Below are 13,134 nucleotides of genomic sequence, written 5' to 3' on the forward strand. Positions count from 1 at the left end.
TTTTTAATAAACCCTTTTTCATTCGACATACTTTACCTTAATCAGGATATTAATAAGGAACCAGCAGATCAAGTAGCTTTTGGAATAAAACACCAATTTTTTTAAAATTAAACACTATCTAAAGATTTGCATCGAAGCGTTTATTTTAGATAGTGATTTTAATCACTGTCAGATATCATTATACTTGATCCAACTATGCCACGTCACCACTGTGCCGCGATCCACCTGTGCTGGGTTTTTTTTATTTTAATCTAACTAAATTGATATTTGTTTAGAGTAAATATTTTTTTTGTAGTGGTAAAAATGATCACATTTTATTTTTCTCAATATGAGATAATTTTGAAGTTTATCAGCATTTTATTGAGTGATAAATAAATAAAATATATATTTAATTTTACAAATCATATTCATTTTAGTAATTTAAGCTTTCCAGTGATAGGTTTTAACTGCACATTACTTCCAAAAAATGCTAGAGCAGTGAATGAATTGCTTGCTATTTCTGTAAGACCGGCATCATGAACACAATAATATGGTACACAATGTAATTTTCCAGCATTGCATAGTTTAATGAGTTCTGAAGTGTTTTTGGCTTCTAATACAATTTTTCTACTTCTGAAAAAAAAACTTAAAATTTTTAAAATAAAGCATTGGTTTAGATAAATTAGTCTAGTTAGTTTATTACCGATTATAAATCCCTAAGAAAATTTATCAGTTAATTACTGTGCATAATAATATTAGACATTACAATGCACACAAATATGCAAACAAATCTTCATTGGGTAAAAAATGTATAACACAAAATTGGGACAAGGATGGACATTAAGTAGAATTTTTGGGCCAGACCAATAATAAGCTACAAGTTAAAGAGAATTAGGTGTTCAGAATATTTGACAGTAAATGTACCATGTCTAGGGTTCATTTTTTAATTTAAAACATTGTAGTATGAATTGAATTTTTCTCAAAATTTAAAATTAAAAAATATTTTAAAATGTTGTAAAAACTATGAAATTTTCACCAAAAATAAAACCTGTTTTGATTAATTTTAAGTTATATTCTTTGAATAATATTTCACTATCAATACAACATGGACAAAAAAATTGGATAATAATTAAATATTAAACAAACAAAAATGAGAAGCATGTTGATATCGATGTTAATGTCAGTAGTGAGAAAAACTTTTTGTGATTTAAACAACTAATTAAACATATTTTTTTCAATTAATGGCCTAGAATTGAAAGAACCAAAATTTATCAACCATTCATTGAGCTAGACATTTTAAGTAAATGTTATGCTAATCTAGACCTCAAAAATTAGGTTCATGAAGACAAAGCTTTAGTAAGCATATATTTGGATTTAATTACATTCCACTGAGCGCTGTATGATTTACTAATATTATACCAAAAAAACAGAATATATAATTTTAAATATTATTAGACAATAAAAAATAATATCTTACCCTTGTTCATCCCAAATTTGAAAATCATGTTTAAGATTTTTATTTCCTTTAATAATTTCATACAAACCTAATGCTGCATGTGCAGCCTTTAATAAAAAATATATGTAAAAAGAAAATTATATAATTTAAATGTGACTTAAAAATTTTTACCTGAGAGGCAATTTTCCCTATACTCATTTTAAGACCGACATTAATTACAATCACCATTTTGTAGGGTATTTCTACATCTTCCCATAAAATATCACCGTCGTCATCTACAACAGGTATAGAATCACTAGGCATAGAATTTGTGTGTAATAACAATTGTTCTATGATCAAGTCTTTTGAGATATTTCCAGCAGCTTCTACTAACTAAAAATTGCATTTTATCTTAAATTAAGTTGGCAAATATATTTAAATATTTACTTTAATAACATCTGTTTTAGGAAATCCCATTTCGATCAGTTCTTGAATGGTGATTTCTTTTTGTTGATTATTATCTATAATTTTGGTTTCAACATCGGTTTCGTGTTTTGTAGAATCCAGTAAACCAACGTTGCTTGAATTTACATTCATTATTGGTTTATAAAATTAAAAGTGTTTCATACAGTGAGATAAACTTTGTTAGATTGTATTTTATATTTAAGCTTTATCTGCAAAGATTTTTACATTAACTGTTATTCAAAAAATGTCGTAATACATTAATTTCAATAACTTAAAATATGTTATCATTTATCAAAAATAATCACTAATAATGTTGTAGACATCCATCTTATCTAGTAAGATAAATAATATGACCATAAGAAAATAATTAGTCACAAATTTAATCTCTGACAAGTTGTTTTAAAAAGTATAGTAGAAAATGGTATATTATATATACTTAAAATTTTCAAGTATATATAATATACTGTGGCATAGCCAAGGGGGGGCTAACGGGGCTCTACCCCCCCCCCCATTGGCTGTATTTTTCTTATTCTTTTGAAATATTTAAATTAAAATATGAAAATTGTATAACAAATTTTATATATTTGAAATAGTAAATACGTTAACGGTAAATCAACGTTAATATGCTATCAATATTTACTATCACACATCAACATTTCAATTTACACATTTACTATCGTCTTCTACACTTTATAAAATTTAGCCCCCTCATGCGAAAATCCTGGCTACGCCTCTTTTTTCAAGTTGAAAATATTAATTTTGTATACATTATAATAATAATAGTACGTATAAGAATATTTCGATATAAGATTTCCAAATATAAGGATATAAGATATAAAAATTAATTTTGAAAACTTTTGGAAAGGAGTTACCAAAGTTTAAATTACTGTTATATGCCAATAACGATCTTGGTCATTTAATAGGTATTTAATTATTTACATAAGATAAAAATATACAATTTATAACGTACTAGCTGTTTACATTTAACCATAGACAAGTATACTAATGCATTTAATCGGCTATATTATTTGTTTATATATTTATAATCAGCTGTTATTTTATAATGCGTCATATCACAGTGTTTTTAAAAATACTAAATAGTTTTAATGTTCATACAAAGACATACAATCACAGATGAGATAAAATTTATTAGTTATCTAATAACTTATTAATTTAGTTTTATCTTATCTGTGATGCATTATTAATGAACGTTGCTAAACGTATGTGATTTTTTTTTAATCTATTAATTTGATTTTGACATTCAGTTAACAATATATATACATGTAAATATTTTATTTTTAAGACTTTTGATAAATTTTAACTGTTATTTGAATTGCTAAAAAGGTCAAATTTATTTTACGAAATGGAAGGTGAAAATATTATGGATGATGTTGTCTCGAATGATGATTTAAAGGTAATAAAATATTTGTGGAATAAAAATTATTACTTGAAAGAAAGTAATTAATTTAGTTTATTGAGGATGACTTATCAAAGTTTCTTAAAAAGTCAGATTATATGGATTAATTGCTGTTGAAGTTATTGAATTTCATAAAAAATAAATATAATATTAGGAAAAAAAATGTTCTTTTATTTAGCTACATATATTTCTTAATTAATCAGCTAATATTTACTTCATCATACTGTATAATTTTTAAAGATGTCAACATTATTTTTTTAATTGGCCACATACATATCTAACTAGTTTATAAAATAAAAAATGACTGGTCAATAACAACTTAAAAACCACTATTTCAGAAGTTATTAGGATTTTTTATTAATGATTGGAGGTGAGAAGTGGATGCTGTTATTTTTCCTTTCGTCTATATATAAAAATGAGAATAATTTCCAAAGTACTGACCCAAAAGTTTTAATCGACCAGTCAATTCAATCCAAAAATTTTTCCTATATTGTATTTATTTTGAGAGTAAACGAATGGTTTATTTAAACTAATCATCCTGATTATTCTTATAATTATAAAAATGAACTTCATTTTTGTTAACTAAAATTATGCATTTGTTATAATTTGTAGAAATTTGAAAATGAATATTATCAACAATTATCAACTGGAACTGTATCACAACACACTAAATTTCATTATGCTTGGTGTCTAGTTAGAAGTAATTATCCAGCAGATATAAGAAAAGGTTTGATTTTATTGGAACAATTAATCAAACATGAAGCTAATGATGAAGATGCCAAAAGAAATTACTTGTATTATTTAGCGCTAGGAAACTCTAGAATTAAAGTAATTAAATTATCATGTACAAAAATAAAATTTTCATTGATTTAATGAGGTTAAATGTGTGTTATTAAAATCAGAAACGTAGCCAAAAGGAGGATTGAAAGTAAATTTCACCCTTTTAATTAAATATTTAAATTTAATTAATTAAAGATAATGTACTGTGTGATTCTGTATTTTTGAACCACTTAATTAATTGAAAAATGATTGATATCATATTTTTATTTATTTCCTTGAGAGCTGCTTTCCATGTAGGTAGAATTTTGTGTAAGCTTCTCTGGACAGTATTTGTGGTAATCTTGGATGATGTGATTAATGGAAATGTTTTGGTTGCAGTTTTCACATACTAGTAGTAGATCTGTCTATAAAATTTTATATCACATTTTTTTTTTCGTCACTTAGTGTATTTATAGTATAACTGTGGTTTCTTCTAAAAACTGTTAAATCATATTTAGCAATTTTACAGGAAAACAAACACAAATTAAAAATTTCAATGGTATATTTTTGAAATTTGATATTTTTAAAGTACAAAACACAAGTCTTCCCAAAGAATTGATTAATAATTTATTGGAAGATGATAGATAAAATTTTCCTCTAATTAAATTATAAAAAAATCTTAAAACCTAGTTTTGTAACATATCAGCTTTTGAATATGAACCTGTAACTCATATAAAGTTCGTTCATTATGTAAACAATTATGATTTTTTAATATTAAAACAAAAATTTAATTGAATATGTGTGGCACACAAAATATTATATAATTGAACTAAATTAAACATTTCAAATTATGTTATGTTAAAAAATTAAATAGTAAAGTGTTAAATATCATAAAAGCATACTTTTATTTTAGGAGTACAGTACTGCTCTTCAATTCATAAAAGCTTTCTTGCATATGCAGCCTGAAAATATGCAAGCTCAAAGCTTGATGATGATGATAAAAAAGAAAATGGAAGCTGGTGAGAGTTTTTATATATTAAATATCTCTTTGTTTTTTTAAGTTTTAATACTTTTATTTCAGATGCTCACAAAGGAATGGCCATTGCAGGAGGAGTAGCATTAGGTGTCGGTGCTGTAATTGGACTAGGTATCGCATTGGCCAAATCAGCTGCAAGAAAATAATAACTTAGAAGTCTAGATAAAATTGCTATTTCTATTTTTTCATTCCTTCTATTACTTGAATATTACAAATTTATTTATGAATCTTAAATTATTTTTTAAATTTAAATTTGCTAATTTTGCGTTGAAATAAAAATACATGTAATGTGATTGAAAAATGAAGTATATATAAAATTGCATAATTTTAGCTTTAATGCATTAATTACCTTGTATATTTATTTATAAATTTACTATTAATAAAATCTTGTCATTGAAAGTGAAGAAAATCAATAATATATTTAATCAATGATTATGTATATTAAGAAGATATTATAAAATTAAAGAATTAATTTTTTTCAACTCTTTTTATTTATAAGTTTTTTTTTACCCTTAATTTTTATATAGAATAAAAATTAAAAAATCTTAGAATTTATTGAATAGCATTAAAGTTTTTTAGCTTGATATTGCATTAGTATATATTTTAAATAATTTTAATAGCAAAATAATAGACTTAACGTTTTGATTTTGTAATCGATTTTGATATTAGTTATTAACTACTAGTTACCTTATGTATTATTAATGCAGACATTTTTCAAAAATTTTAATTTATCTTGTCAATTTTTATGTTCATAAATATTCTAACCAGTATAAACTTGAAAAATATTTAAATAAACAATTTATTATTTAAAAAATTAGTTTATAATATATATATATTTTTCTTTATTTTACACCAGATATTTTTCTTTGTAAGAACAGATCCAGAATTAAAAGCTAATAAGGATTCAATATTAAATTTTTTATAATTTTCTATTTTCTATTATAGAAACAGGTTTTGTTTTGGTGCAGGAGAGGATATTTTTATGTTATATAATATCTTTTGTTAAACATAATTTTGAATAATCCCTTTAAATCCAAAATATGTGACAATTTGTTGTTATATATAAGGTATGATTATCAAACTAAACATTAATTTTATTGATTTTATACAGTCGTTATAATAAGTAATCAATAACTAGACCATATGGTAGTAACCAATTATAGTTATCCTATCATTTATAATTTGCTGGGTAAAATAAGTTTTAAATTAATTTTACATTACAAACCATTTCCGGGTTTTCTTGTCCTTAAAACGATGCCTTCTACCATACTTTGAATTGCTTTTTCTTACTTTCTATGATTTCTTTAACGTCCTCATCCCACCATCAGGTTTCCTTGTTTCCTGGCATTTTACTCTACTCTCACCAACAATCTTCTTTGTATTATACATTACACAACTAGCAAATTTATTCCACACATCATTTATGTCTCCCTTGACATTCCACACCGAGTCCTTGATTCTCCTCCTGTACGTTTTTTGTTTTTGTATATTCTTTTCCCACTACACAACTCTATTATTATCAATCTATGTTGTGAAGTTACACTCTCGCCTGGGATAACTTTATAATACTTTACTTTACGTTCTCTCTCTTCCACATAAAATAATCTGTGATCTATTACTCCCACTCTTATAAGTTATATAATGTTCTCCTCTCTTTCTAAAATAAGTATTAACCACAGCAATATTATACGATACTTCAAAATCCAGGATTCCTTCTCTAGCCCCATTCTCCCACTGAAATCATACCCTCCATGTACTCTTTTATATCCTCTCCTCTCATTACTACATGTCCATTCATATCTCCACCTATCCACACATCTTCATTAATTGCATAATTTCTTATATATTTCTTGCATCATCTCATCCATCTCTCTCCAAAACACTTCTTTGTTTAATTCATCACATCTTACTTGTGGTGAATAGACACTTATTACATTTAACACTTTTTCATCGAAAATTTGGCTTACAACTAAAATTATTTCACTTTTCTTAGCTACTTCTACTACTTTACTTTTCATCTCCTCATCCATTATTATACCTACACCATTCTTGTATTAGACTTACCCGAGTATATTATTTTATAACCCTCACTTATTTCCCTTGCTTTCTTTCCCTTCCACTTAGTTTTCTGTACACAACAAATGTTAACTTTTCTCCTCTTCAATACTTCTACGAATTTTCTACTTCTACCAGTTAATGTTCCAACATTCCACTATTCTTACTTTGGATCTATCTTTCCCCCTTATGCAAAAGTCCATCCAAGAGTTGAGTGACGATGTCCCTACACCGCAAACACTACATGCGTTGGGTAGATGTGTACACATGACTGGTGAATCAGCTACCGCACAAGTTGTTCGACTAGTAAAACACTTCATTCTTCTCTGTTTCTAACTACTTTATTTCCTCTCACATGTTGTCTCCGCGTACATCTGAGATGGGAAAATCCTCCTAAGTTTTGCTCAGGACTCTTCATACTTTTTAATAAAAATTTTAAACCGGCTATCGAACTGACGCAACCTCATTAGTCGTTCTTACGACTGGTAGAGGGGCCATGGAAGTATTCTTATCCCCTAACCACTGGGATATTTAATTAAAATAATTACAGAAAAATAAAATAATAATTTATGATAGAAAATCGATAACCTTAATGCACATTTATATTAATATTAATATTTATACAATATTAAGGGGATTTATAATTTTGGACAAATCAAGTGTAAATTCAAAAAAAGCAGAAGTATACCATCCCTCCGTAACCCCTACCACTAAGATCACAGAGATGAGTAGGGAATTTGTTGCGGTAATTTACATGTTTTTTCGACCTTTTGTCATAAGCTTTAAATAGACGATGTAAAATAAAATATTAATTATAAAAAAACAATTAATTTTACGTTTATTTTTGTATTTTTGACATTATCTTAATTAATTTAATATTAATATTTTTTGAAATTTAATCAAAGTCTTTACGAAAAACTTTTTTCTTCTGTGTAACATAATAATACTTAAATTCCATGGGAGATATAATTTCCACGGAGCAAATATTGTAATATTTCGTGGACCAACGAAGTTTTTAAGCGAAGAAATATGCGAATTTAATATTTTGGGAATTTCAATTTTATAATTGTTAAATGTATTATTTATCAAATAAAATACCCGTATACATACATTTTATCAAATTTCATGTTTAAATATTATTGGAAGTGTTTAATTAAATGCTTGTAAGCGTGACAAATTCAAGCAAAGATTATCTATCTCGAGCTGTCGTTTTATATAAAAGCAGGTAAGTGTATTTGTATTCAAGTAGTTTTAAGTAAGTTATCCAATTATTTTATAATAAATGTCTGCAGTTGCTCTAGTGAAGTAATTCGGGTTAGTGATTGTTATCACAAAAAACTTCTCCAGGCTTAATTGTAATGATGTAATCCATTGATGAGTTTTTTATTTTATTTTATATGTGATATAAAATTGTCCTGCAAATTACAGTCTTTTAAAAATAGATCATACCAAAGCTAATGTAATATTTTTGGATATAAACGAATGCTTACTTTTAAATATTAAGAATAATAACTAGATAAAATTTATGATCTTTTAAATTATAGTTGAGCAATACAAATCTAGTAGAACGTATATTTATTTAGGCACACAAATGTGAGATTATATAGGTGTTCAGTAAGTAACGAAACGGTTTTATTGTTCTCATTGTTTGTAACAACTGACCTGTTTCCTTACTTACTGAACACTTGGTAAACATGAGAATGTTATCGCATTTAGTTATTTCTTTAATAAAATATTTTTTCCATTCTGGTTATTCAGATTATTCATATAAAATATTAAACACCAATGTTCTCCGTTATTATTGTTAAGATTTTTACACAACCAAAAACGGTTGAAACTACTAGGACGTATTCTGTTCGTAAGTGTAAGTAAACACAATGTAAAATAATATACAACAGTTTGTTTGTTAACGAGCCGAAGAAAACTATTTGTCACTGTCACGGTAGCATCGTCTCACTCAAAACAATGCTAATCAAAGAAACAACAAGGCGCTAATAAAAAATATCTCACGACAACAAATGACAACAATTTTTTTTAACAGTTTTTACAAGGCGGCGAATAGCTGATTTTAAATTTTAACTAATAATACAACTTAAGAATAAAACTAATAAGAATAATGGAATCTGTCCGTCGACTGATCGACCAGCCAATGAAATCAATATGAAGTATAAGTTATTACGGCGGGTGGGTACGATCGGCCAAATTATTTCACTCCCACCTGCTCGATAGGTAAAGAAATTATAACGCTTATAGTTTGAGGTACATTACACGTAATAATAATATAGCCATATGTGGTCGGTTGTCCGACACCATCACGGTTAACTTAAAAAACACTAGGCACGTTGAGACATGAGGTGGGGACAGACAAATACGCGGCGGCTCCATAGAAACAATATGCCATTAGACGCTGCACTGTACATACCTATCATAATATATTAAATTTTTATTTTGTAAAGGTGAGTTTAAAAAAAAAAAACTAATACGGTTAGCCCGAAAATAGTGTTAAGGATTTAGTTGATTGCTCTATAAAAATTCATAGAACCCAAGAAAATATAAACAAATACTATAATTTTCTCCTCTTACTATTGTATTTGTTTAAAGCGGACATTGTTTTGACTGAATTGTACACCAACGGTCTAGTGTATTGTCAAGATTAAAAAAATAAAAATAAAAAATGCTGGATTTTAATGAACAGGAAAAGGATTTTTTTTTCATATTTTACCTGCTACTAGTTGGTTGGGTTAGATATTTAAATATTCTCTGCACAACATTAAACAAATTAAGGATTTATACTACAAATTAAATACGAAAAAAATTAATTAATAAACTGAAATATGATATATGAGTCAACCAGTTACAAAAAGACGTATATATATATATATATTTATAATATTGAAAAAAATCAATATATTTATATTTTTCATGACAAATTAACTTACTAGATAGGAAAAAACAAAACTAAAATAAATTTTATTATTAAAAAAATAAAATATATTTACAATGATTTTAAGATATAATTAAAAGAAAAAATATAATAATAATTAATAATTATATAATAATATTATTTATATAATAATAAATAATAATTTATAATATATAAATATATAAAGGGTAATTGTTTTATTTAAAAAAAAAATATGTCAAATGAAAGAGGTATATAAATACTACTTCTCATAAAAAATTGTATTGATACATTTTTCAAAAAGTTATAGCCTTTTTAAGTTGAAAACGTAAAATATAAAATCGAGAATTTTAACACAAAAATAGAATACGGTAGCCATTGTCACCGAGAAGACAAAAAAGTCCAACATTTTTTTTTTATAATAAAGTATATTACATAAGCTTTAATTTAAGGTATATATTAAAGTGTCAGTATTTCCGGAACACTTTAAAAAGTTAAGTTGAAAAAGTTCTACTTTCTAAATGCATTTTTAAGTTTTGAACCCCCCCTGTGGGCAGATACGTCAAAAGATCACAAATCGTATCTAGTCGAAGATAATACTCTAAAAAATTTTAAAAATGTCCATTGTTCCCCGTAAATAGGGGAAATCATCAAAAAAATTACAAATTTAAAAATCGATAATTTATTTTTTACTTAAAACTGCCATAACATTTTCAAAAATGAAAAAAATCAATATAATTTATTTTTTATAGATGCATAATGTCTTTACCTATCATTTGATATATTTTTTTTTTATAAATTTGACTCTTTACTTGCCCACAGGGGGGGTTCAAAACTTAAAAATGCATATAGAAAGTAGAACTTTTTCAACTTAACTTTTTAAAGTGTTCCGGAAATACTGACACTTTAATAAAAAAACACATCATAGTAAAATTAATACCTTCTCAGCTTTGCATTTTAGCTAAAAAATGTAATATAGTTTTTATATTTAATAAAATATAGATATAATAACCGACGATTTTATACAATATCATCAGTTTAAAGGCTATTTATTGTAATCTACAATAGCTATGTAGTATTATAGACGAAGATCTGCTGAATTCAAATATTGTTTTCATTTAGTATAGTGTTATCTATAATTAGACTTTTTTTCTATAAATGACATTAGATTAGTTGGTATAAAAATATACGTCGTAAGCGCCAAAATATGATGTTGTGGACCATTCTTATTTAATAGAATGAATTAAAAACGATGAACATTATATTTTAAAATTTTGATGTACACAACAAGAAACTAATATAACATACTAAAAAACCAATAACTATTATAATTAAAAATACATATATTTGTTTTAAAGATATAACACGTCTTTTTAATAATTATTATAAATTATTATTGTCGCTTACAGTAAAGTGCCTTTTAACCGATGGCATTTATCTAAACTACGTCAAATACAGAATGAATATATATTTTTACACTGCTGAGTTAAACAAATACATTTATAATTTTTTGTGTAATTTGGCCGATCCTTATACAAAATCCAATAATCTCCTCGTGATTCATCACAAACATTCATCATATAAATGTGAATATCTAATACTGTAGATGCAACAAAGAACCATTAAATTTCAATTGAAACAGCCATAAAACTAAATGTGATTCATGAAAAATTATTCTTGAAAAACAATTTTCACGATTATTTGATGTTGGAAAATATAATCTATTTTCGTATAATTATCTCTTAAAGTTGTCAGGTTTGATAAAACATTTTTTTTTTTTTTGATGTTACTAAATGAATAAAACTCTTTTTTTTAAATATTGTTTACAAAAATTGTACTTACTTAATTTCATATCACTTTTTTAATAATGTCTAATATTGTAAAACGGTTATTGTGATTTTTATTGCAGATATGATGAGCTATTATTATATATTCATTTCGCTTAAAATGAGTATTGTTTGTTTTGTAAATATTTTTATTGATTTTTGGGAATTGCAATTGTCATTTATGGATGATACATATCATAGTTTAAACTGTAACAGTAGTATCTCAGTTTAACACTTTTTTTGCTATTAACGACACTAACAAAATTATTTTACAAATCAATAGTATTGTATTTATAATATTCCTCACAGGATTAAACTACTAAAAATGTAAATTTCCTGTAGAAATTTAAAAATTGTCTTTTATCACATTTGCTATATTCTTTTATTTGTTGTATGATTTTAATTAAGTCCCAATACATAACAATAACAATGTTTTAATAAACAACATTTAATTCATTGTTAATTTTTTTTTTAATTTATTAAAAGATTTTAAAATATTTGTCAATACCAAAAAAAAAAAAAAAATGTTCATTGAATATTAAAATTCAAATAGGATTCATATATAGTTAATATAAATTTCTCTTCAAAACCCAATTAAATATACTTAACAACAAATCCTTTATTTTTGCTCGATGCGTAGCTGAGAAGATACTATGATGTGTTTTTTAGCTTCGATGCGAAGCTGAGAAGGTATTGGTTTTACTAAGATGTGTTTTTTTTTTTGTGTCTGTTACCACTTTTTCTCAGCTCTCACCGAACCGATTTCTTTCAATAATACGTCAAAAGATCACAAATCGTATCTAGTCGAAGACATTACCCTCAAAAATTGAAAAAAAATCCCTCGTTCCCCGTAAATGGGGGAAACCTCCAAAAAAATTACAAATTTAAAAATCGCTAATTTTCACAATTTTTATATAGATGCATGATATCATTACCTTTCATTTGGTATATTTTTTTGTTATATCTGATCCTTTACCTGCCCAAAGGGGGGATTCAAAATGACAACTTTTTCAGAAAATATTTACTTTTTCAACTTAAATTTTGAAAGTGTTCCGGAAAGTCTGACACTTTTATATATATCTTAAATTAAAGCTAATGTAATGTACTTTATTATGAAAAAAAAAAAATTTCGGACTTTATTTTATCTTCATGGTGAAATTGGCTACCAAATGCTAATTTTGTGTGAAAATTCTCGATTATTTTTTTATTTTTAACTTTATAATGCTATAACTTATTGAAAAGTGTATGGATCAACATAAT

At 25.7% G+C, this 13,134-nt stretch overlaps 2 protein-coding genes across 3 annotated transcripts; one reads left to right on the forward strand and one right to left on the reverse strand.

Annotated features, from left to right (window-relative positions):
- Nucleotides 1-334: 334 nt before the first annotated feature.
- On the reverse strand, nt 335-2,191 carry LOC126904369 (probable peptidyl-tRNA hydrolase 2). Its single transcript, XM_050683364.1, has 4 exons — nt 1,862-2,191; nt 1,607-1,807; nt 1,457-1,542; nt 335-612 (listed from the first exon to the last, which is right to left on the reverse strand). Exons 1-4 carry the CDS (start codon nt 2,009-2,011, stop codon nt 408-410), a joined length of 642 nt encoding a protein of 213 aa, XP_050539321.1. The 5' UTR covers nt 2,012-2,191; the 3' UTR covers nt 335-407.
- A 774-nt stretch (nt 2,192-2,965) lies between these two features.
- LOC126904370 (mitochondrial fission 1 protein) lies at nt 2,966-5,573 on the forward strand. Of its 2 annotated transcripts, none has more exons than XM_050683366.1 (5): nt 2,966-3,099; nt 3,183-3,293; nt 3,909-4,124; nt 4,969-5,074; nt 5,137-5,573. In XM_050683366.1, exons 2-5 carry the CDS (start codon nt 3,243-3,245, stop codon nt 5,235-5,237), a joined length of 474 nt encoding a protein of 157 aa, XP_050539323.1. In that variant the 5' UTR covers nt 2,966-3,099; nt 3,183-3,242; the 3' UTR covers nt 5,238-5,573. The 2 variants fall into 2 exon arrangements, with proteins under 2 accessions (XP_050539323.1, XP_050539322.1); XM_050683365.1 differs by lacking the exon at nt 2,966-3,099 and adding an exon at nt 3,144-3,162 and having other exon boundaries at nt 3,224-3,293.
- The last annotated feature ends 7,561 nt before the right edge of the window (nt 5,574-13,134 follow it).

The sequence above is a fragment of the Daktulosphaira vitifoliae genome, unplaced genomic scaffold, assembly GCF_025091365.1.
Source record: "Daktulosphaira vitifoliae isolate Bord-2020 unplaced genomic scaffold, ASM2509136v1 Scaffold_4, whole genome shotgun sequence".
NCBI lineage: Eukaryota > Metazoa > Arthropoda > Insecta > Hemiptera > Phylloxeridae > Daktulosphaira > Daktulosphaira vitifoliae.

Excerpts from the sequence above, each read along its gene's own strand:
- LOC126904369 (XM_050683364.1), bottom strand. The coding sequence starts at position 2,011 with ATGAATGTAAATTCAAGCAACGTTGGTTTACTGGATTCTACAAAACAC. Across the intron at positions 1,808-1,861 it reads CTAAAACAGATGTTATTAAA|TTAGTAGAAGCTGCTGGAAA; the intron begins GTAAATATTTAA and ends TGCAATTTTTAG. Across the intron at positions 1,543-1,606 it reads TAGGGAAAATTGCCTCTCAG|GCTGCACATGCAGCATTAGG; the intron begins GTAAAAATTTTT and ends TTTTTATTAAAG.
- LOC126904370 (XM_050683365.1), top strand. Across the intron at positions 4,125-4,968 it reads TAGGAAACTCTAGAATTAAA|GAGTACAGTACTGCTCTTCA; the intron begins GTAATTAAATTA and ends CTTTTATTTTAG. Across the intron at positions 5,075-5,136 it reads AAAAAAGAAAATGGAAGCTG|ATGCTCACAAAGGAATGGCC; the intron begins GTGAGAGTTTTT and ends CTTTTATTTCAG.